This window comes from Lichenostomus cassidix, chromosome 12 (genome assembly GCF_008360975.1).
Source record: "Lichenostomus cassidix isolate B80296 chromosome 12, HeHo_3.0, whole genome shotgun sequence".
In the NCBI taxonomy this organism is placed as follows: domain Eukaryota; kingdom Metazoa; phylum Chordata; class Aves; order Passeriformes; family Meliphagidae; genus Lichenostomus; species Lichenostomus cassidix.
The window spans coordinates 340,237-361,119 of NC_139493.1; the positions used below are offsets into that span (position 1 = coordinate 340,237).

At 50.9% G+C, this 20,883-nt stretch overlaps 1 protein-coding gene across 2 annotated transcripts in view; it reads left to right on the top strand.

The window, feature by feature from the left end:
- Window positions 1–19,964, top strand: part of PLXND1 (plexin D1) — a 71,153-nt gene extending 51,189 nt beyond the window's left edge. For both annotated transcript variants that reach the window (XM_085072190.1, XM_085072191.1), the window contains exons 26-36: window positions 5,585–5,731; window positions 6,469–6,625; window positions 6,831–6,934; window positions 7,928–7,991; window positions 8,837–8,871; window positions 10,184–10,288; window positions 11,016–11,179; window positions 12,530–12,677; window positions 15,686–15,826; window positions 16,626–16,700; window positions 17,353–19,964. In XM_085072190.1, the coding sequence (XP_084928316.1) occupies window positions 5,585–5,731; window positions 6,469–6,625; window positions 6,831–6,934; window positions 7,928–7,991; window positions 8,837–8,871; window positions 10,184–10,288; window positions 11,016–11,179; window positions 12,530–12,677; window positions 15,686–15,826; window positions 16,626–16,700; window positions 17,353–17,469 (1,257 nt within the window). In that variant the 3' untranslated portion in view covers window positions 17,470–19,964. The remainder of the gene's footprint in view (window positions 1–5,584; window positions 5,732–6,468; window positions 6,626–6,830; window positions 6,935–7,927; window positions 7,992–8,836; window positions 8,872–10,183; window positions 10,289–11,015; window positions 11,180–12,529; window positions 12,678–15,685; window positions 15,827–16,625; window positions 16,701–17,352) is intronic.
- The last annotated feature ends 919 nt before the right edge of the window (window positions 19,965–20,883 follow it).

Sequence of the window (20,883 nt, forward strand, 5' to 3'; positions counted from 1 at the left end):
TGATGCTCAGGAGGGCCAAGGGCACCAGGGCGGGGGCTGCTGTATATTGTTGCCCACTGGTGTGTGGGGCCTCTTATGCAGAGACATCTTCATGGTTCTACACAAATCCGAGCAGGAAAGGTGGGGTGTCTGTCCCAGAAGGCTGACTGTCTTCTGGCGGTAATGAGCAGGAATATGTTTGGCATCACAGAGCCATCAGCAGTCCATCTGCTCAGTGCTTTATCTCCAACATTTGCCAGTTCTGTTTGGAATTCCCCAGAAGAATTGAGCAATAACTTAATTGATTCCACAGCAGTTAATTGGAGGACACCCCATTATACCCATGGGGGAGAGCCTTGAAAAAGCCTTTGAAAAAATCTCTTTTCCCAAAGTGTTTTCTGCATCCACAGAAGCGATTCTGTATTGTCTTCATACATATTGTGATGTTTTCTGATCCCCTATGATCACTTTTTGTCCTAAAGCCTGTGGTTTTGTAGTTCGTAATCTTTCATTTTAGCTGACACAATTAGCCAGTCGAATAAAAGAGGAGTTACAGGAGTGGATGGGGATGGCTGTACCGGTGTAGCACAGCTATCCAGCCTGTAAGGGCAGAACAGAGGAAATTAGTAAAATTTTTTTTAATCTTCAGATTTTGTGCCTGTAGTTAAACCACTGGAGAAAAAAAAGTACTGGTCTCTCCTTTTGGGGAGGGGAGACCACATGTAAGGCTTCTGATCCAGCTCCAGCTTGTGCTAAGAATGGACATTGTGCAAGAAAGCTTTCTCAGGGGAAAAAGAAAAAGAGGAAAGTGGAGCCGTATCACGTGGGCCTGAAGGCTTGAGCACATTACAGGCTCACTAATGGTGAGGAGGTCCACACATAGCACGGGGTTGGAGCTGCCCATTCCCTCAGGCTGTTCCAAGGCTGGGGGGGGAGTGGTGGGGGGGCCTGTGGTCACCCCCAGGGCTGGGCAGTGCTGGTGGCAGCTGTGAGCTGGCTTCCCCCTGCTCATGGCCCTGCCTGCCCCATGCAGGGAGGATGAGAATAGGGTTTGGTGGGAGCAGGACTGCAAGGTGACGGGGTCCTTTGCAGAGCTGTTGGGCCTGAATGTGCATTTCCGTCCACCTGCAGGTCCTGGGCAGGGGCTAAAGCTGCACACTGGGCTTGCAATCCCCTCCAGGCCTCCCACAGCCAGCCTGAAGCCATGACAGTGCAGAGCATCACCACAGCCCATTTCCCATCACTGAAAGCAAATGATTTCCAAACTAAAGTGCAATAAAGTTGTTTTCCAAGAGACTCTGACATCACACATGCTCCACAGTGAGGGTGGGATCAGAGGAGAGACTGAGCTGCTCCTGAAATATGAAGAGGGAAAAGAATTGGTCAGACAAGAGTGTCTGGAGAGGTCACTGAACTGTCCCGGGTGGCACAAGCCCAGCTGTGCAAAGGGTCAGAGGCTTGGTCCAGATCAGCAGAGCTGGCATCTTCCCCACCACGCAAAGGAGGACAGAGCCCCTGTGGTGGAACAGACAACACCTTGCACATGGCTGGTGTCATCTCAGGGCTTTGATTTAAATAGTAGTGATAGCCAAACGCCTCCCATGTGCCTTGCTTTCCTCAGGATCAAGCTCTGCTGCCTTCAGAGAGGCATTTCTTGGTTAAAAAGAAGGCTTGCCCGCCTGCCTGTAGCACTGCTCTGTCAGACATGTGATGATGGGCCTGGTTTTCATTCCTGAATTATCCCCATTAATCACACTGTCTATTTGAAACAGCTGCTGTGAAAGTCCCTGCCGTTGTGCAGTGGAAAAATTCCAAGTGCTTGTATTTTCTCTTGTAAGTCAACGCTACATGCTCAAAACATTTGTTTCGCATTAATGCTCTGCATAACAGCCCGTCCATTTGTGTTTTGGGGGAAAATGATTTGAAGGAGCTGTCTTCAGCTGGGAGGGAGCTGCTGGCCACAGGCATTCGTGGTCTGCACATGTGGAGGGCACCTGAAGGCGATGGAGTCACCACTGACCGGGCTGGCTCAGTGTGTGAGGGGATGGGATGAGCAGGGGGCTAGCTGTGAGGGACAGGGCCCCAGCTAAATTGCAAATTCAGATAAATTGCACAATCAATGCAGAGCTCTTTCTACATAACTGAGTGAAAAACATAGATTAAATGGTCCATATCTCTACTTTGTGCTACAGTTTTGGTGGAAAAAGCTTAAAAAGAAAGCCTACCCCGTGAGCTACCATGGTACCGTTGTGCCTGGCTCCTAGCAGGGTTGGGCAGTAGGAAGGAAAAGGAAAAGTAGGGTTCTGGAATTCAGCTTTTTTTTTTTTTTGGTCCGAGCTTACCCAAGTTTTGCATGTGGGATGGAGGTTTGGTTCTTCACAAAATGCAAACAGATAATTGTCCCAAAATTAGCAGGCACTTGGGATAAGCAGCTGTTTTCTGTGCTTTTCCCACCCTAGCCTTACCAAAACATTTTTGAAATGGCTATAGCATGTTCCTGGGAGGACATCTATAATAACTTGTCAGAGTTGTGTTAATAGGGCAGAAACATGTGAATCCAGTCTGTGCTCTAAACCTTTTTATTTTCCCAAGCATATAAAAACGAAGCCCTCCCACGCTCCTCGTGCGTGGAACAGTTCAAGTCCTGCCAGCCTGAACTGTGCTTTCCATTACTGCAGTTATTTCAGTGCCCTGGGTAGCTTTAAGAGCCCATAACAGTTCAGTCAAAAATGAAAATGAAGTCTCATTAAAATACATTCACAATAGGAGGAAAAAAAGGCCCCAGACTGTGTTTTTTTAAGTTTTTTTTTTTTGTCCTGAATCAGCATTGATCTCTTCTGGTTAAACTTCCTTTCTCCTAACTAGCCAAGTCCAAAGACAGTTTTGATTTCTTTCCAGATGAGTTTTCCGAACAATGCTGGAGGTTTCACAAGTTTGCCATTTTATCTCTAGTCCCTGCCTGCCAGCTCTTCTTTCCCTGCTTTGAAATTCTCTGTCTGATTAGCACTTTTGCAAATTTCCATAACATCCCACATTTTCTGAGCCTGAAAGCCAAAAAGTCAAACAGAAATAGCATCTTGCCAGCAGATCGCAGTCACTGTGTCCCCTGTGGCCTGGCCTGGGGTGGATTCTGCTCGTTCACCCTGCAGCAGCTCTGCAGTGACCCCACAGTGCTGCAGCTCCGCAGTGACCCCACAGAGCTGCAGCTCCGCAGTGACCCCACAGAGCTGCAGCTCCGCAGTGACCCCACAGTGCTGCAGCTCCGCAGTGACCCCACGGAGCTGCGGCTCCGCAGTGACCCCACGGAGCTGCGGCTCCGCAGTGACCCCACGGAGCTGCAGCTCCGCAGTGACCCCACAGAGCTGCAGCTCCGCAGTGACCCCACAGAGCTGCGGCTCCGCAGTGACCCCACAGAGCTGCGGCTCCGCAGTGACCCCACAGAGCTGCGGCTCCGCAGTGACCCCACAGAGCTGCAGCTCCGCAGTGCCCGCTCCACTGGGCAGGTGCAGCTGTGGCTGCTCCTTCCAGGGCAGCTTTATGTGTGCAGGACAGTGACACAATCAGCCCTGACCTGTGCAGCCCATGCTCATTTCAAGCCGTAAGGGTTCTCATATCAGTAGGACTTGCTCTTTATTAATGTTTTGGGAGGCACTGCAGTCCACGTGCAGCTGGAGCTGCCCATGGCAGAGACAGGCAGGCTCCAGAGCCTGGCTCTGAGTTTAGCCTCAGGTTTGTCCCTGTTCACGTGTGACACAAACAGGGTTCCTGTTGGCAGCATGGCCGTTGTTGGAGACTGTTGACCCTGTGTGCAGGGCCAGCCAGTGGTGTCTTGTGGCTCACAGGGGGCAGTGGCACTGCAGCCTGAGGAGGTCTCTGTGTCGGTGTTGTCCCCTTGTTATATCTTGCTTCTGCCTTTCTCTCCAAAATGAAATCTTTGTGTCTTCTGCACATTCTCCACTCTTTGCAATCCTCAGATTCTCCACTTCCCTGACTCCACAACTTCCTCTACATTCTGAAAGCCAAGCCTTCCTCCATTTTCAGCATCTGCAGCCCTGCTCTGAGCCCATTTTGTGCTGCTTGCTCATAGGAGCATTGCAGGAATCATTAATCCCCTGCAGCAGAGCCAGAGAACTTCCCTGTATTCATGAAGTTACCCTTGAAAAGCAGTGAGTGCCCTTCTGGCACAGACGGCGTGTGCCCACCGACAGCCCTGCTGTATCACCATATCATCAGCCGCACCAAATGCAGCGCATCCAAATTGACATCGAACTAATTGCTTTAGCAATTATAGGGCAATTAGAATAAAAGAATCACCAAGTTTTAATTAAGAAGCAGATTGAACAGGATTTAGCAGCTCCTCGCTGAGAAATATCAAAACCGTTGGGTATCTGTTGTCTTGAGCAGGCTCTCAGATGGCAGGCCTGTGTGTGCAGGGGGAGGGGGTTGCTCAGAATACATAAATGTGCAGAATTTGCATTTGCCTCCTTGGAAGGAAATTGAACATGAACATTGGGGAGAATGGGATGTACTCTAATACTGAAGAGTTCCTTAAGAAAATAGCTTATGTTTCCCTTGCACATCAGTGCAGCAGGCAGCAGTGGATCAAAAAATTGACATTAAACTGCGTAGCTGAATCACATCACAAATAGATACTCCCTGATATATTTTTGGTTCTTGCTACAGCAGTGCCACAGTTCGCCTCTCTCCCGTGAGCTTGTGTTTGATAAATGTAAGGAGTTAAATGGTGTGTTTGCTTGCTGTTGCATGGGAACAGCTTGTTGACCCTGATCCTCTCTGTTTTGCTGTGATGAGGGTTCTGCTATGGTATGAGAAGTATGAGAGCTGGTTCCCAGAGCCACAGGCCCAGGCTGTGGGCTTACTCCCATGGAGTTCAGTGGCAAACCAGGCAGTGCAAAAAGAGGTTCAGCTGACACAGTCATGAGAAAGCTGGGTGCCCAAGTACCTCTGTACTTGGATTTTTGTACATATCAGCTCTTTTTTGTCCTGCTGAGTGCAGCATGTCGTACAGTCTGCGCCCTGTCAGATTGCAGGAAGCATCTCTGAGGCACAGTATGCTAAATTCTCCCTGTTCCTGTGTAATTCACATGTAAATTAATGCACATTAGTATTTTGCTGAGCATCACGTGTGCACATCCCCGTTCAGCACAGCTATGCATATGCCCCTGCCTTCTGAGCAGCACCTCAGCTCTGCCTGCAAGACAGCACAAACTGGCACAGCCCTTCGGTGGTATTCCACAGCTCCAGTGTTTGCTGCAGAGCTTGGATGGGGTATGTTGATGCTGACAATTACAGCATCCCCCAAAAATGGCCTGCGGCTGTTGTTGGCTGTTGTGTCCTCTTCCCCATCTGCGCTGTCACGTTGCCACAAGTCTGAAAACTTCTGAGCAGCCTCAGATGGATGCAAGTGGGAGTTGGGAGGCAATGGCCCTTGCCAGGCATTTACAGCACCTGGGGTGGATGAGTTCTGCTCCCTGGTGCGCAGAGGCACCTTCAATGTCCACACTGAGCTGTCCCTGCCGTGCTGCTGATGGAGCTATCACCACCAGGTCTGGTTTGCTGACTTGGTCTTCTTTCCTTTCCCCAGGAGACAGTTGGAGAGCCTTTCTTCCTGCTGATTTGTGCCATTAAACAGCAGATTAACAAGGGTTCCATCGATGCCATTACAGGGAAGGCCAGGTACACCCTCAATGAGGAGTGGCTGCTGAGGGAGAACATAGAGGCAAAGCCGAGGGTGAGTATCCATGTGCTGGGGCTTCCCCAGAGCTGAGGTGAGAGGGAGATACCATGCTCATAGCATTTGGGTCTGCACAGCTTGTGAGAGGAAGAGGCACCCAGACAAAAAGAGGAGAGGGTTTCTGATAGAGTTCCTCTCATTACCCTGCAGCTTTTGGCTGAAACTGAGGCAGTAGCTGTGCCTCCCTGGTCTCTGAGCAGGTGTCTGGGGCAACCTGCAGGCGTTCACAGCTGCCTGTCCCACTGCTCAGTAGCTCTCGAGCTGTGCTGGTAGTGGCTCTAGCACTGCAGCAGACCCATCCTGCAGCAGGCTTAGAGCTTGTTTAAGCAGTGGAGCTTGGCCCGTGTCATCAAGTAGAGCCTGAGCAATGAGCTCTGGTGGCCCCATTAGTCACCACTTGGAGCCAAGCAACTGAGGACATGGCTGGTGACAAGGGCTGACTCTTCCTCCTGCCTTGTGGTGGTCAAGCCGCGTTAGCAAGGCAGCATGAGAAGAGCTGCTATGTTGCTCCTTGTGTTCTCCCAGCTCAGTCAACACAGCCAGCAGCCCCTGGGGCTGTAAATCAGTGCCTCTCATGCTGTAAAGCATCGATGGCCACATCAGTTCAGCCTGATTTCCATCAGCATGGGGCCCAGGGTGCACCAGCCAGAGCTGTGCAGGCACTGCAGCTTCCAAGCATTCTTGGGAGCCAGTAGAACCAGGCAGGTCATCCCTAATGCAGTCTCTGCTTGCAGAACCTCAACGTCTCCTTCCAAGGTTGTGGGATGGATTCCCTGAGCGTCCGAGCCATGGACACAGACACACTCAGTCAAGTGAAGGAGAAAATTCTGGAGGCCTTCTGCAAGAACGTCCCCTACTCCCAGTGGCCAAGGGTGGAAGATGTCGACCTCGGTAAGGACCAGGTGCATGGGACCAGCCAGTCCAGAAAACCAGATGAAGCACTTAATGTTGTGCAGCAGCTGCTGGTGCCTGTCTGAGCAGTGGATGAAGCAGCACTGACAGGAGGGCAGACATCAGGGCAGCCATTCGGTCCCAGACCCCCCTGGCCCCTGTCTCCTTCAGGCTGGGGTCTCACTTCTCCCCTCTCTGTGTTCAGAGTGGTTTGCCACCAGCACTGACAGCTACATCCTGCGGGACCTCGATGACACTTCAGTGGTGGAGGATGGCAGGAAGAAACTCAACACATTAGCACATTACAAGGTAAACGTGCTGACACCTCAGGGGAACTCCACCTCCTCGGAGCCTGCCTGGCCTCCAGGGCAAGCTGCAGTTCCCCTCCAAAAACGGGATCATCAGGAACGAGCAGGGAGGTTGCCATAGCTCCATGAGAGCTTCCAGGGAATAGACATCTGCCCTGGCGAACATCTCGTTAATATTGCAACACACAGAAACTAATTAACACTCTTCATGCAAAACAAGTTATTACTGACAACAGAAAGGGGAGGGAAGAAAGCTCTTATTCCCAAAGGCCACCAGTGTGGCTGATTAGTATCACTTGCTCTTGATCCATGCTCCTGCCGAAATCGCAGCTACAGCTGTCAGTGCCTGCTCTGAGAGCAGGGGCTAGGGATACCACTGAGGAACCAAAGCCAAAAATATGAGGAAACATGGCGAATCAGATTGTCTTCTTGACTGCTTTTCTGTTTAAAATTAAATGAAACCAGAAATACCTAATGATTTTCATAGTCCCTGCTATGCCTGGAAGCATAATCCTCGCTGGTCTGTAGCCGTGCATGGAAAACAAAAGTGGAGCTGAGTGCTCATTAATGTGGTTATCGGGGTAACAGCCATACTGCAGAGCTGGCATGGTGCCCCTGCAGCAGAGAGGCTGCACCAGCCCCACAGGTCCAGGCTGCAGCCACTTCTCCCATTTGGGGAAAGGCAAACCGGCACCTGCACAGCACAATTCTCCTTCCTTTTCAAATTACCTGGTGTTGACATCCAAAAATGTATCTTAGGTACATGCATTTGACCCATTCCCATCGGGTTGGAGAGCCTCACTATCTTGTAATTGTATTGAAAATTCCCTTTCCACGTATTGGAGGGGGTGGGGCAAGGCAGGGTGGGTTCAGAGGATATTTGTGGCAGAACCATGACTGCTCCAGCATCCACTAGCTTCTGGGATCTCCCCAGGACCAGGGAGCCACTGATGAGGCCCCTACCATCAATACATGTTCTTCCCTTCCTCCACAGATCCCTGAAGGGGCATCCCTGGCCATGAGTTTGACGGACAAGAAGGACACCACACTGAGCAGAGGTAACATCTCTCACCTGCTGCTGGTGACTGGGCAGGAATGCTTGCATTGTCAGAGGGTTGTCTCGGGCTGGGGATGCTGGGAGATGCTGCCAGCCCCTGTTCCTGGGCTCTAAACATGTGCTATCCAGTCTCCACCTCCCTCTCCCTCATGGGGTGCAGGGTTCTCTCCCAGCCCTCAAGGGGTTTGCACCTTCTGTCTCACACCCTCACTGGGGGCTAGCATCCAATCTGCTGACAAACTGAGCAAAAGCAAGAATCTGAAACCTCTTGATTGAAAAAGTCCTCTCCTTCCCAATTACATGTATTCAGTCTGTTCCCAGTGCATTTCTAGGTTTCAGGCTGTGCAGAGTCCAACCAGACCAGGGGAGACAAAATTCCACACTGAGCAAGGAATTTCAAACCCTGTTTCCAGGTCACCTGTATGGAGCTTGGCTCTCCAGGAGTCCTTTGCCTGCTGTGGCAAGGAGCTACTTGGGACTGAGCTGCCGTGATGGTGACTCGGGATAATCCTGGGAGTGTGGGATACAGAGGGCACAGTAGGGCATCACAGTGCAGGAGTGCCCCTGTGCTCATCCCGCTCTCATGCCCTCTTGAGTCTCTCTTAAAACACTCCTTGGGAGACCTCAGGTCCCCCTTAAAGTACCTCCTAGAGTACTTGCCACATGCCCCATAATGCAATAAACAACCCCAAACCAAGGAGAAATGCTGAGATCACTGGTGGTGAGAACGCCAGCTTGGTGTTGGGGCTCTTCGGGTTCAGATGCCTCTTGACATGGAGGCCACCAGCAGGGGTGGATTTCAATTTGAGCTTCTCAACTGAGCCACTGTGTCTCTCTTCTTCACAGTGAAGGATTTGGACACTGAGAAGTACTTCCATTTGGTAAGTATCCTGCTTCTGGCTGCAAGGATGATGGCTGCATGTGAGGGCCAGTGATTGCCCTCCCTTCCTGCCCCCCAGGGACTGCTGCTGGGGAGCAGAGCCATCACTCCAGGACACCTGCTTCTCAGTGGCACTGGCATGTGTTGGGCTCAGCTTCCCCAGACTTGTCCTGCTGTCATGATAGTGAGGGTGCTGATGGAGTGCACAGCATCTCTTGTCTCTCCCACGCTGGAGTCTGTGGGTCCTGTTTGTTCAGAGCATGTGCTGAAAATGGAGGAAATCTCAGCCTTGCTGATACTGACTTAAATTATGTCTGTGGGCTGTAGTGTCAGATGTGATGAACAAGCTGGATCAGGGCTCATTAGTTCTCTTCAGCAGGGTTCAAAGAGGCACAGAAAGGTGAGCTGTAGATAAGCTTTATCTGTAGATAAACTGAGGGACATGATAAAGAATTACTGGGATGGCAGAAAAATTGTTGTGTCTGATTGAGCTGTTGGCAGCCACAGAGAGCTTAGGGGATGGTCAGAGCATGGCATGGCACAGTGTCCCTGGTAGCATCCTGTGACACTTTGGCTGAGTCACCTGCTGGGATCTCCTGGCATTCTGCCTTTTTTCTGGGCTGAGCAGATCTTTGGGTTCCTGCTGGTACACCATGCTGGAAGTGCAAAGTGCTAAATGCTGCTAAAAGCTGTTATGAAAAAGGTGTAATGGACAACAATATTTTATAGTCTGGTTTGGTTTTTTTTCTCTGCAAGAGTTTCCATGCTCAAGTAGAAGCAAGCACATGCACATACACACAGAGCAAGAAGGGAAAAAGGATGGGAAACAAGCTGTTCACATGCAAAACAATGCCAGGATGGATGTCAGTTGCCTGCTTTGTCATTATAGAGCAGTAATTTACTGACCTGACCAGTGGAATATTCATTTTTGTTTTGAAAAAGCCAGTATTCCTACATACTGTGCTTTTTCCAAATCCAAGCAAAGCTGCTTTCTGCAGAAGCCATGTGCATAGCTGCTGGGAGCCCAAGGTGCAGCCAGACTAGGGTGTGAGAGCCCAGGGGGACAAGCAGGCCAGCAAGGAAAGGGAGATGGATGGGTTCATTTCCTTCATCTAGAGGGAGAGAGGCTATAAAGAGCACAGGAGAAACAAAGGTCAGAAAAACAGTATTATGAATCACTTTTTTAAAGCCATATAAGGGTGTGTTTATAAAACAGTAACTGCTTTTTAATTGAATATTACATGCATCTGAAAGGAAAATGTAGCGTGACATTTCCAGAGAATGCTCTGACCATGTGCTTTATCTGGGACCAGGTTCTCCCAACTGATGAATCAGTGGAACATAAGAAGTCCCACAGACAGAGCCATAGGAAGAAGGTCCTTCCAGAGATCTACCTGACACGGCTACTCTCCACCAAGGTAGGAGCCAGGCCACCCCTGTTCTTGGCAGGTGGGGTTGTTTGTGATCTCTAGGGAGAAGCCTGCTCCAGGGAAGGAGTGCTGCAGGGCTGGTTGCTCCCAGAAGGCAGTGGGACTCCTGTCCTAGATGGCTGGAGCATGTTTAGTGAGGCTGTCAGGCTCCTCAGGGTCCCTCCAGCTTCCCAACTCATTCTTGCTGCTGTGTGATTTCCCACACACTCTTCCTGGCAAGGACTGGGGTCTACACAGACAAAAGGGATTCTGGCTGCTTCATGGCTTGCAGTGCATACCTGACACCTGAACTCACCTCCCCACAAAGAGATGCTGCTGGGGCACGAGATAGAGATGCTCAGCTGTGGGAGCAAGAGAATTGTGTGTGTGATCTGGCCCATTTTTATCCCAGCATGGTGCCTCACTGAAGCAAAGATCACAAGGATGGCCAGCAGTCTCTGGTCTTCTTAGTCTGTGCTGTACAGAGCAAGCACAAATGTGAGATCCCAGTAGTAAGAAAGAAAATCTCCATGCCAAAAGAAATTAACCCCAAATGCAAACTCATTGTATCGCTATCCACAAACAAGCCGTTCCCTCCCTGCTTTGGCATCCCCTTTCTCTTCTGACTTATCCAACTGGCAGCAAAGGGTTTCCCCTTGTGTGCAGCCCCTCCACTGTTCTCCTGGGCTTGGGTGCTGCTGCTCTCCCCAGGGTCCACTGTGTCCTTTTCTTGCAGGGCACACTCCAGAAGTTCCTGGATGACTTGTTCAAAGCCATTCTCAGTATCCGAGATGATAAACCACCCGTGGCTGTGAAGTATTTCTTTGACTTCCTAGAGGAGCAGGCAGAGAAGAGAGGGATCACAGACCCTGACACTCTGCACATCTGGAAGACCAACAGGTTTGGAAAAGGAAATCTTTCTTCCTTCCATCTCTTAGGAGCAGCTGCTGCAAAACTCTGGTGTTCTGGACTAATCATTAGGTTGCTAAAAGTAGAAGAGGGACTTGGAAAACAGAGGGGATGGCAGAGAGGGCTGCAAAAGATGAAGCCAAACACAGGATTAGGGAGCTTTGAATAAATACAGAGCTCAGGGGAGCGGTGAGCTGAAAGAGGAGGCATGGGCAGACAAAGGGCAGAAAGAACTGGCACACAGAAATAATGAAAGGAGAAACAGGGATGATGTGAGACAGCAGTGGTGTTATCTGCAAGCACTGGAGATCTGAGACAGAGTCCAAAATGGTGTCAGGTCTTAGAACATCATGGACATTTTAAAACCAGCATATTTGGATCCTTTTCATTTGCTTTCTGCCTTTTCAGCCCTTGGGGGCACTTTTCCTGACTTAACTCTGTAACCAAGCTGAGTCTCCAGGGTATTCACGGGAGAGAGTGCTGTGACAATGGCGTGCTGGTGAGCACCACAGCGCTGGCACCAGACAGCAGTGCTGAGAGACTTGAGCAGCAGGAATGGGGTGTAGGAGCCAAAGTGAAGGGGAAATAGTGCAGGAAAGAAACCAGAGGATTTAAATGGAGAGAGCAGGGAGCTTGGAGGGAGTGTCAAGGAGAGGTTCAGCACTCTGGAGACTGTGGAGACAGGAACCGTTTCCAGCCTAATGTGTGAAAATCAAAATCAAATTTTACTGGGAGAGCAGGCATGCAGATAAAACCATTGGGCAACAGATCTGCCTACTGTTTACTACCTTCTTCCGCCTGTAGAGCAAAGACTTACAGTGGCTTTCACTTCTCAGCTGCTGTGGAGGGTAGGAAGGGTGAGCAATAGACTGAAGCTGTGTTGCGGACAAATCAGCAGTGAAACTGAAGGAGAAAATTATGAGAGCAGAAGAAAAGACAGATGAAACGCATTTAGTGGGGCCAGGCTGACTATCAGAACCAGATGATGGTTACTGTCAGGAAAGAGGGAAAAGGAGGTGACACCATTGCTCCAAAGAGCAGCAAGTGGGGAACACTGGCTCAACAAACCCACACAGGCAAAGCTGCTGGTGCCTCTCTGGACCTGCAGCTGCCTTGGGAGCTGCTGAGAAGCAGGACCATATGTGCCTAGAGAAGGGTGTGTGCTTATCCCTTTATCAAGGCAGGGATCTGTACTGGGGATGATGAAATAGCAGAACCCATCTCCTCAGCTTTCATCTTTACTACTCACTTTCTGTCATCATCTTTCCTGCCTTTCTGCCCGTCTTCCTCTGGAGCACAAAAATTCATCTGGTGTGTGTTCCTGGATCCTTCCCTTTGCAGCCTGCCACTGAGGTTTTGGGTCAACATCCTGAAAAACCCCCAGTTCGTCTTCGACATTGACAAGACAGACCACATCGACGCCTGTCTGTCTGTGATCGCCCAGGCCTTCATCGACGCCTGCTCGCTCTCCGACCTGCAGCTGGGCAAGGTACCACCTGGCAAGGACACTGCACTCCTGCTCAGGCAGTCACTGACAGGGACCAGTCTGGGTGGCCAGGGACTGGCAGAGGTCACCAGCCCAGCCTCTCCCAGCCTGGCTGGCTGGAGCCATTGCTTGGGCTCTTGCAGCTGAATTTTGGCTGTCTCCAGGATGCATTTTCCCCTCCCTTCCCCTCCCCTCCGTTCAGGCTTGAGCTTGAAATGTGCACCTCCTCTGTCACAGCAGTCAGGGAGCAGGGACACACAGTCACAGGCAGGATGGACACCAGGCAGGGCCCCCAGCCTGGGGGACTCCAAGGGTGGGGAAGACCAACCACTGGGCTGAGTGCTCAGGGTTACCCATCAGTTCCATGAGCTGTCCTGCAGCCATGGGAAAGTACATGCTGACTCAACACCACATCTGAAATGCTTTCTGACCCAGCTGAGCCTGGTGTGGGAGCAGACAAATATTTTCTGCTGTTGTTTCAGGCAGGGGCATAACACGGAACCATGAGGACAGGTGGAGGCCAATCCTGCTCAGGGCATCTGTATGGGGCATGGGTAGACCCCCCAGGGGAGCCAGCTCCCCCAGTAAGGGCTGGTTTAAGGGACACCATCAGCATAATGATCCCGTAAAGCTGCTGAGGGACACCATAAATTCCCAGTGACAAGATGGAAAATTATGTAGCTTCAGGTGAAGCTTCAGTCGTTGCTCTGGGTGGTTTCTGCACAGCCTCTCATCTACAAGAGAAGCCCAGGAGATGAACCAATCCTCTGAGAACACAGGCTGTGCCTGTCCAGGTGTCGGAAACCAGGCCTGGGTCTCCTAGAGGTGTGAGGCTGTCCATGGCCATCCCACTGACACCATCCATCAGTACACGGAGGGCGCTTGGCAAGCACTGCCGCAGTTGGTGCTCTCCTCCCGTGCAGTGTCTCATCCCACACGGGCCATGCGCAGAGTGGGGTTGGAGCCTGGTGGGCTCAGCACACCAGTGGGGGAGCTGAGTCTGCTCCAAGCAAACACAAGGCTGCATGGTCCAGGTCCCATCTGCCATTCTCAGGCCCCACACACGGTGCTGCAGGGCTAGCCAGCAGTCAGACATCCCGTGTGCATCTTTGTCTTTTCTCCCGCCGCCTTGGCTGAGCACAGTGTTGACATTTGAAACTTCCTGACATAAATAAGTTCTATTAAGAAATGTTGTCAATCGCTCCCCCTGCTCCCCCACCCCAGAGGCTAGTGGTGACAGTAACTTGGGGGACAGCCTCCAGTGAGGGGGTGGGCACTACCCCCTCAGCCCCAGAGCTGCAGGAAGCCTTTGCTGGGAGAGGTTAATGCTGGGGGAAGATCTAATGAGTGCTTGATTTTTGTTTGTTTGGGTTTCGGTCATTTTTTTGCATGTGTTACGAAACACCTACAATTTGTCCTTGTCAAGTGGTGGATGAGGGGAAGAGGGGTCAGCTGGAGTCAGACAGCAGATGGAAACATTTTTCAGGAATACACTAGCATAAATGAATGAATTGTTGAGTAGTGTGGGAAGAATAAATCCTCAGCATAAAAATCAGCTTGCATGTACACGCAGTGTATCACTGAGCGTTTCCCAGGCTGGATTCTCCTCTTGATTTCAGCATGTTCCTCTCAATACTGCAAATGTGAGAGCAGACTCAGTCCATACATCCAACAGCACACAAGCAGTTAATAAACCAGTGCCCATTGCTTAATAATACAGACAAATCAGACACAAATTAAAAAACAGCTTAGGAAAGAGGCAGCATTTTCCTTTGTGCTTCCAAGGAAAGAAAAAAAAATTCTATGAGCAGGCTCTGTAACGGCCATATTCTCATAATGCCTTGTCACTGGGTTTGAAAATAAACTGCTGTGGGATCTGGTGCCTGTTTCCTGTTCCCCCTGCATCATTAGCCAAGCTACAGATTGCAGCAGCAGATTGAAGTCACCCTGGAATCCCTATTCCTGCCTGACACAGCCAAGGATGCTGCCCGTGGGCAGAGCCCACCACTCCCTCTCCTCAGCAGATCTCCTCTTCACCTGTCAGAGCGCTGCGAAGCAGTTCTGCACTAGGGGCAGCAGGACATGGTGATCTCACTCTGTTTGGTGTCCCCAAGCCTGGGGCAGTTCCCCTTGGGGATTAAACCCTAGGCTAGTCAGCCAAGTTCATTCCTGGGGTAATGATGTCAGCAGAACAGGATTGCCTTGAGGTTAGAATTATTCATGCTGTGTTTGGAAGGAGGGCAGCAGGGCTGTGCCTCCACTGGTACAACCCAGTTGTGTGGCTCAGAGGTTACGGCTGCTGTGTCTAAGCTGACATTAATCAAGAGAACTCAGTGTTCTCTGTTAATTACTTTTCATGCACTCAATTTAGGCCAGGCAGGCTGGATTAGCCAATGCAAAATAAATCAAAGCTACATGAAAAATCCAAAAGTAACATTTCAACAGACAAAGTTCAGCTTGTAAGCTAGCTTTGTTCTTTGGCTTAAATCAGTGTGGCTGCTCAAGAAACTCCAGCAAATAGCTGCAGAAGCCCCTTCCCTTGTTGCCAATTTCCACACGCAGCACCACAGAGCACAAGTGTTTGATCTGTCACAGGCATGCTCCCTCACCTGCAGAGCATCACCTGGCAGCAAGCCACCTCACCTGACCCTAGGCATGCATTTAGCCTGTGCTTGCTGCAAATTAAAACACACACCCATCACCCCCCGTGTCTGGCAGTGAGCTGATGTTCAGTTCATGCTAGGACAAAGGCAGCAGTTTGGTGCTGCAGTTCCACAGGCACTTGCCCTTCCACAGATCTGTGCCATGTCTGAGCCCTTCTGCCATGAGCTGTCCGGTGTTGTCCCACCACGCTCCTCTCTGGTGACAGCCAGGACCAAAAGCAAAGCTGTTCCCCACACCCAGCTGCAGCTGAGGCCCCTATCTGATGTCAGTGCTTTGGTTAGGCAAACAGGATAGTATTTTCAGCCAGGAACATGGTGCCTGATTTTGGTGTCTCACCCTTGCTCTAGGACTCCCCGACCAACAAACTGCTGTACGCCAAGGAGATCCCCGAGTACCGGAAGATAGTGCAGAGATATTACAAACAAATCCACGACATGCCCCCGCTGAGTGAGCAGGAGATGAATGCCCACCTCGCGGAGGAGTCGCGGGTAAGGGTGTGGAAGGGATGGGGTTGAGTCTGCAGGCTCATTGTCCTGCTGGAGCCTGGGAACAGCAGGGAATAGGCTGCAATCAGCTACTGCTTAGATGCTGGAAGGAACACACAAGAAAAGATATTTTGCCTGAAACTTCCACACACAAACTTCATCTGACCTAATTCCAAGTATCTTCAATTGCTGCCAGAGCTGCAGTAAACACCCATGAGTTTGCTTGAGCCTAACTAGCTTTGGCACCACTGGGAGTTGAGAGCAAAATTCAATGCCAAAAAGCCAGGAAGTTTGGACAAGGATTTCTGCAGTCCTGCAGCCATCCAGCCAGCTGGCTCCCAGGCGCAGCTGCCCTGAGTCCCACGCAGCCACTGGCAGCCAGCCCTGGTACCAGCCACAGGAGCTGGCAGCCACACTGCAGATTGGAGTCCTGCCAGTGATGCACCACAGGTTCCTCAAAATCAAACTTTCTCCCCAGGGTGGTTTAGCTTTGGGCACCGAGCAGGATTTTTCTGTTGATACTCCACAGCACAGCTGATGTGCTGCTCCCTCCTGTGAAATGGCTTTGGGCATAGAGGGATAAGCAGTGCTGCCCAGAGTGGATATTTACAGCTGGCTTTGAAAAGACTGAGGCCTGTCCTGATGCAAACAAATGCACCTTCCTTAAAAATTCAGCTGCACCAACACTACAGTAAAGTCAGGCAAAATCTGCTTTTACTGTAGTCAGTGCCTGCTGGCTGGGCTGGAACTCACATGGTCCATCCTGCTAATATTCTCCCCTCTTTCTTCTGTCTTTATAAAGAAATACCGAAATGAGTTCAACACCAATGTCGCCATGGCTGAGATATACAAATATGCCAAGAGATATCGCTCCCAGGTGAGTGGGTTTTGCAGCACTTGGGCTCTGGCCTGCCTGGGAAGGGAGGAACCATCACTGCAGTAATCACGCAGGCAGACACCTGCATCCAGCCCCACAGAACAGGGATTATCGGGGTTTGCATAATTACATTGCATATGTAATAGATGCATATGCAGATGCACCTCCTCTTTGTCCTTTGACTGGCAACTTCTTGGATGAAAAGGCCAGCTATTCCTGGCTGATCTTTACAGAATTTGGCTGGGCTGGAGCAAAGAAGGGCTGCCAGATGTGTAGACCCACAGATGCTTTCAGGAGAGCAAAATATGCAGATAAGGCCCACCCACAAAATAATTTGTACCTGATGTCCCTGCCCTGCCAAGGCAGCAGCCCTGGCTGGCTCCTGCCCCCTGCATCCTGTGGGCTGGTGCTGAGCCCTCAGCTCTATTATTGCAGTGCATTTTTGTCATATAGCCCTCCACTCCCAGCCCTGACCAGGGACCCTAGGACAGCAGGGGTGTTGGGGGTGTGAGCACAGGGGCTGTGGGGCAGGGGGGACTCTCCCCATTGGAGCTCTGGCTAGGATTTGGGCTCCACAGGTCTGGTGGGGGGAACTGGGCTGGCAGGTGGGCACCCTGCCCTGCCTCATCTCACCTGCCTGTGTCTCCCACAGATTGTGGCCGCCCTGGACGCAAACCCCACGACAAAGCGCACCCAGCTCCAGCACAAATTTGAGCAAGTGATTGCACTCATGGAGGACAACATCTATGAGTGCTGCAGTGAAGCCTAGGCCGGCTGCAGCCCTGGAAGTGACCTTTCTTGCAGTACAGTGCCACAAGGAAACCTGCCTTCAGCTGCAGGCACACCTTGGTCATCCTCAAGCCAGCCTTGTGGAGGGGGTGGGCCTGGCCATGGCTGAAAGTTTCCATCACCTCCTAAGAAGCCACAAGACCTTTCCGAGCAGCTAAAACTCCTCTGGTGTGCACTGTGGCACCCATAATTTATTTGCTGTTGCCAGCCAGAAATGGAGGCATGATGCTTGTGGCAAGTTCAGTTCACCACTTTCCCTTTGGTCAGCAGTCAGCACCCCGAGCATGGTTTCTCAGGACAAGGGGTGGGGCTGCAGAGGCTGGAACAACAGACACAAAGCAGAAGGGTCACCTCAGGGAGTAATGACCACAGACAGCAAAGATCATCATAGCCTGAGCTCCCTTCCACTCCATCCCTCCAACATCCTTGTTTTTCCAACACCAGGGACTCTTATCAGCTGTTCACTGTCTGCTGCATTCTGTGTATTTTTGTGCCTTTTAATTTTTGTACTGTATATGTAAACATAACCACTCCTCCATCTGAGACTTGGGCAACACAGGGAACTTGGGGGTGAGACAAAGCAGTTGGTTCCCAAGCAGCTAAGGCATGGTGAAAGCACTTTATCCCTGATGGAGACAGCTGTTTGGGAGCTGGAGGGAACACAGTCAGTGTTAGCATGAGAAAGGCTGTTCTGCCTTTCCTGGGTTCTTGTCTCTTGTGCATGGTGAGCTGGGGGTGCAGTGGGTAGGTGAACATCCCTCCACCCAGCCAGATGGTCCCAGGCATGTTCCTAGATGGATGTAGCAGGTGAGGGAAGGACCATGCCTCTCACTCCTGGCCCCACCATGCTGGCTCCACACATGGCCATGGCACTGCCCCACCTCAGCCCCAGGAACACCCTTCAACCCTTCATGCCAACAGGGCCAGCACCTGCTGACTGCCCTCTGGCAGTGGCCTCAAGCCACACACAAGGCAAACACCAGATAGCATTGTCTCTCCCTTCGTCTCCTGCTGTGGCTGTCACCAAACACGAGGTCAGTGCTGCAGAGGTGTCTCCTAAAGCAGCTTATTCTGCTTGCTTCGGACACAGTGCCTGGCTGGTACCTGAGAGCAGCCAAGAGAGTGGGGCTGGGCTGCATAGCCAGTATGCTTTCAGCCCTGAAAGGGAGAGGGACTGGACGCAAACCCTACAGCCCAGCACTGACACAGGCCAGCGGAGCATCTCCAGCAGCCACAGCTGTAGACTAAGGTAGAGAGTGCCCCAGGCTCAGGCTGGGCTGTGAGACAGTGTCTCCCACTGGAGACAAATGCAGCTTGTCCGAGACTGGACACCCCAATGTCACCCTGCACCATCTGCACCGGGCAGCCCCAACCCAGCTTGGTGGCCCTTTCTCCTTCCTGTGGCCTGGGGAGCTATGGCTGCTCTGGTCTCCAGTGTCACACAGGCCTCTGCAGAGGCTGGATGCAGCCAACGCCAGTGTTCAAAGCCAGCATTCCTGCAGGGCAAAGGATGCTGCCCACAGGGCTGACCCACCGCAGTTCTCGCTGCCATACAGGAAAGAGAAAAATTACTACCTCACTGCAGGAGGGTGTAAGGGAAGCCTTCATTAGTCATCCAGCTGGCTAGGATGCAGCCTGGTATTAGATGGCTTTGTCCACCAAAACTCCTGGGTGATTCACTGCCATGGACAGGTGGTCTTCATTCCCTTGTTTCCAGTAATGCCACATTTGCCAGAAAACAGAACATGAGAAATGTGTATGTGTGCATAGATACCTATTTTAAAACAAACAATAGACTTTATCCAGTATGTTAAAAAGGTTGGGAGGGAGGGGAGGGAAAGGGGAAGAACGGAGGTTTTTTTAATGAGAACTACAGAAAAAGTACTTACACTGTGGAGGTCTCAATGTCTTTGCTGAGGATATGGCTTCAGAATAGAAACTCTAAGAATGTAGCTGGGCTACATTTTATTTTGAAAGTGATTTCACAAAAATTTCTTGATTTTTTTTTTTCTTTTAGAAACTGTGAATAGCTGCCAGCGATGTAGGCAGGCCCAGCACAGGAAAGGTCAGGGCAAGACAGACCAAGGTAGCAGAGAATGTTCAGCTTGGATGGAGGCAGGGAAAGAGCCATGGAGCTATATAGCCCCATGTTGTTTGTTACAGGGAAAGGATACAGGTGAGCCAAGAGTAAGCAGAGTTTGCCTGCAGGTGCTGTGACTGGGCCATGCATTGGGGCTATTGCTTTATTATTTAATTTTTTTCCAAAGCCAAAAAAAAAAATTGCTACAACCATTTAAAGGAGCAACTTTAACAACTTTAACAGAGTAAATCTTGAGGGTTTGTAGTGTTGCCTAAACCTCCAAGCCCTTTGTAATATGTTTTTAAACTTTGGCACGTGTTGTGGGTGTAGTGCCCTTACCTGCTGTGTAGTGGAAGTGGCAAACTCCTATCTTTGTAATAAAACAAGGTGCTGAACCTGTGGAGTACAATTCCTGCCAAGCGCGTGGGGAGGACACACATGAAGACAGCTGCACAGACAAGCTTTGCACATGCAAGAGGCACCATGAGTGAGGTCAGCAGCCCAGTGAGAAGAGCTTTGTACCCCTTGGGACTGCAGAGCTCACTGTGGCCACACAGCACTCCCACAGCCATGGTTCCTTCCTGGGAGGGGAGGATTGGTATGAGGACACAGCAGCACCTGAACTGACCAACACTGTGTGCATGAGGACCAGAAACCCCACAGAAGCAGCTGAGGCCAGGCACCCTCACCTCTGCCAGGTGCCCAGCCCATGGCATGGTGCCTCTCCCCAGCCTCCCTATACTGCCAGAATGGAGTCTGTGGCTTCAGCAGCCCACATCAGCTGTGGCCTGGGACGCTTAATGACCATGGCATTGCTCAATCTTCCACCTCCCCAAGTAAAAGCTGTGCTTTCCAGACACCAGAGGAATTTTCTTCTTCCACTAGAAAGTTGATTCTTTGCAAAGCTAAATCCAGCTATTAAGTTATTTGGCTTCTCTCAAAGCAAGAGAGCTTTGCATTTCACACCTGGTGCTTAGTGAGAGGGAGGACACAGCTCCTGCCTGGCACTGTTGGGGACATTGCCACACGGGTGAGTGGTGCTCTGTGCAGCCACCCCCATCTGAGAATGCAGTGAACTCTGCTCAGTTATTGCTGCCACATTCCCCACCCCATCTCCCTTGGGGGACACAACTTCCAGCTCCATTAAAATGGATCAACACAGTCAAGGCTGAAGTTTAAAGTGAAGTTAGTTTGCTCAGCTCTTGCTTAAGCCCCAAAGCAAGGCCAGGAGCCTTGGAGGGCAATGGCAAGGCCAGTTGCAGATTAACAAAATCCTCTTTAGAAAGAGTTTTACTTCCACTTACTTTCTGCCAC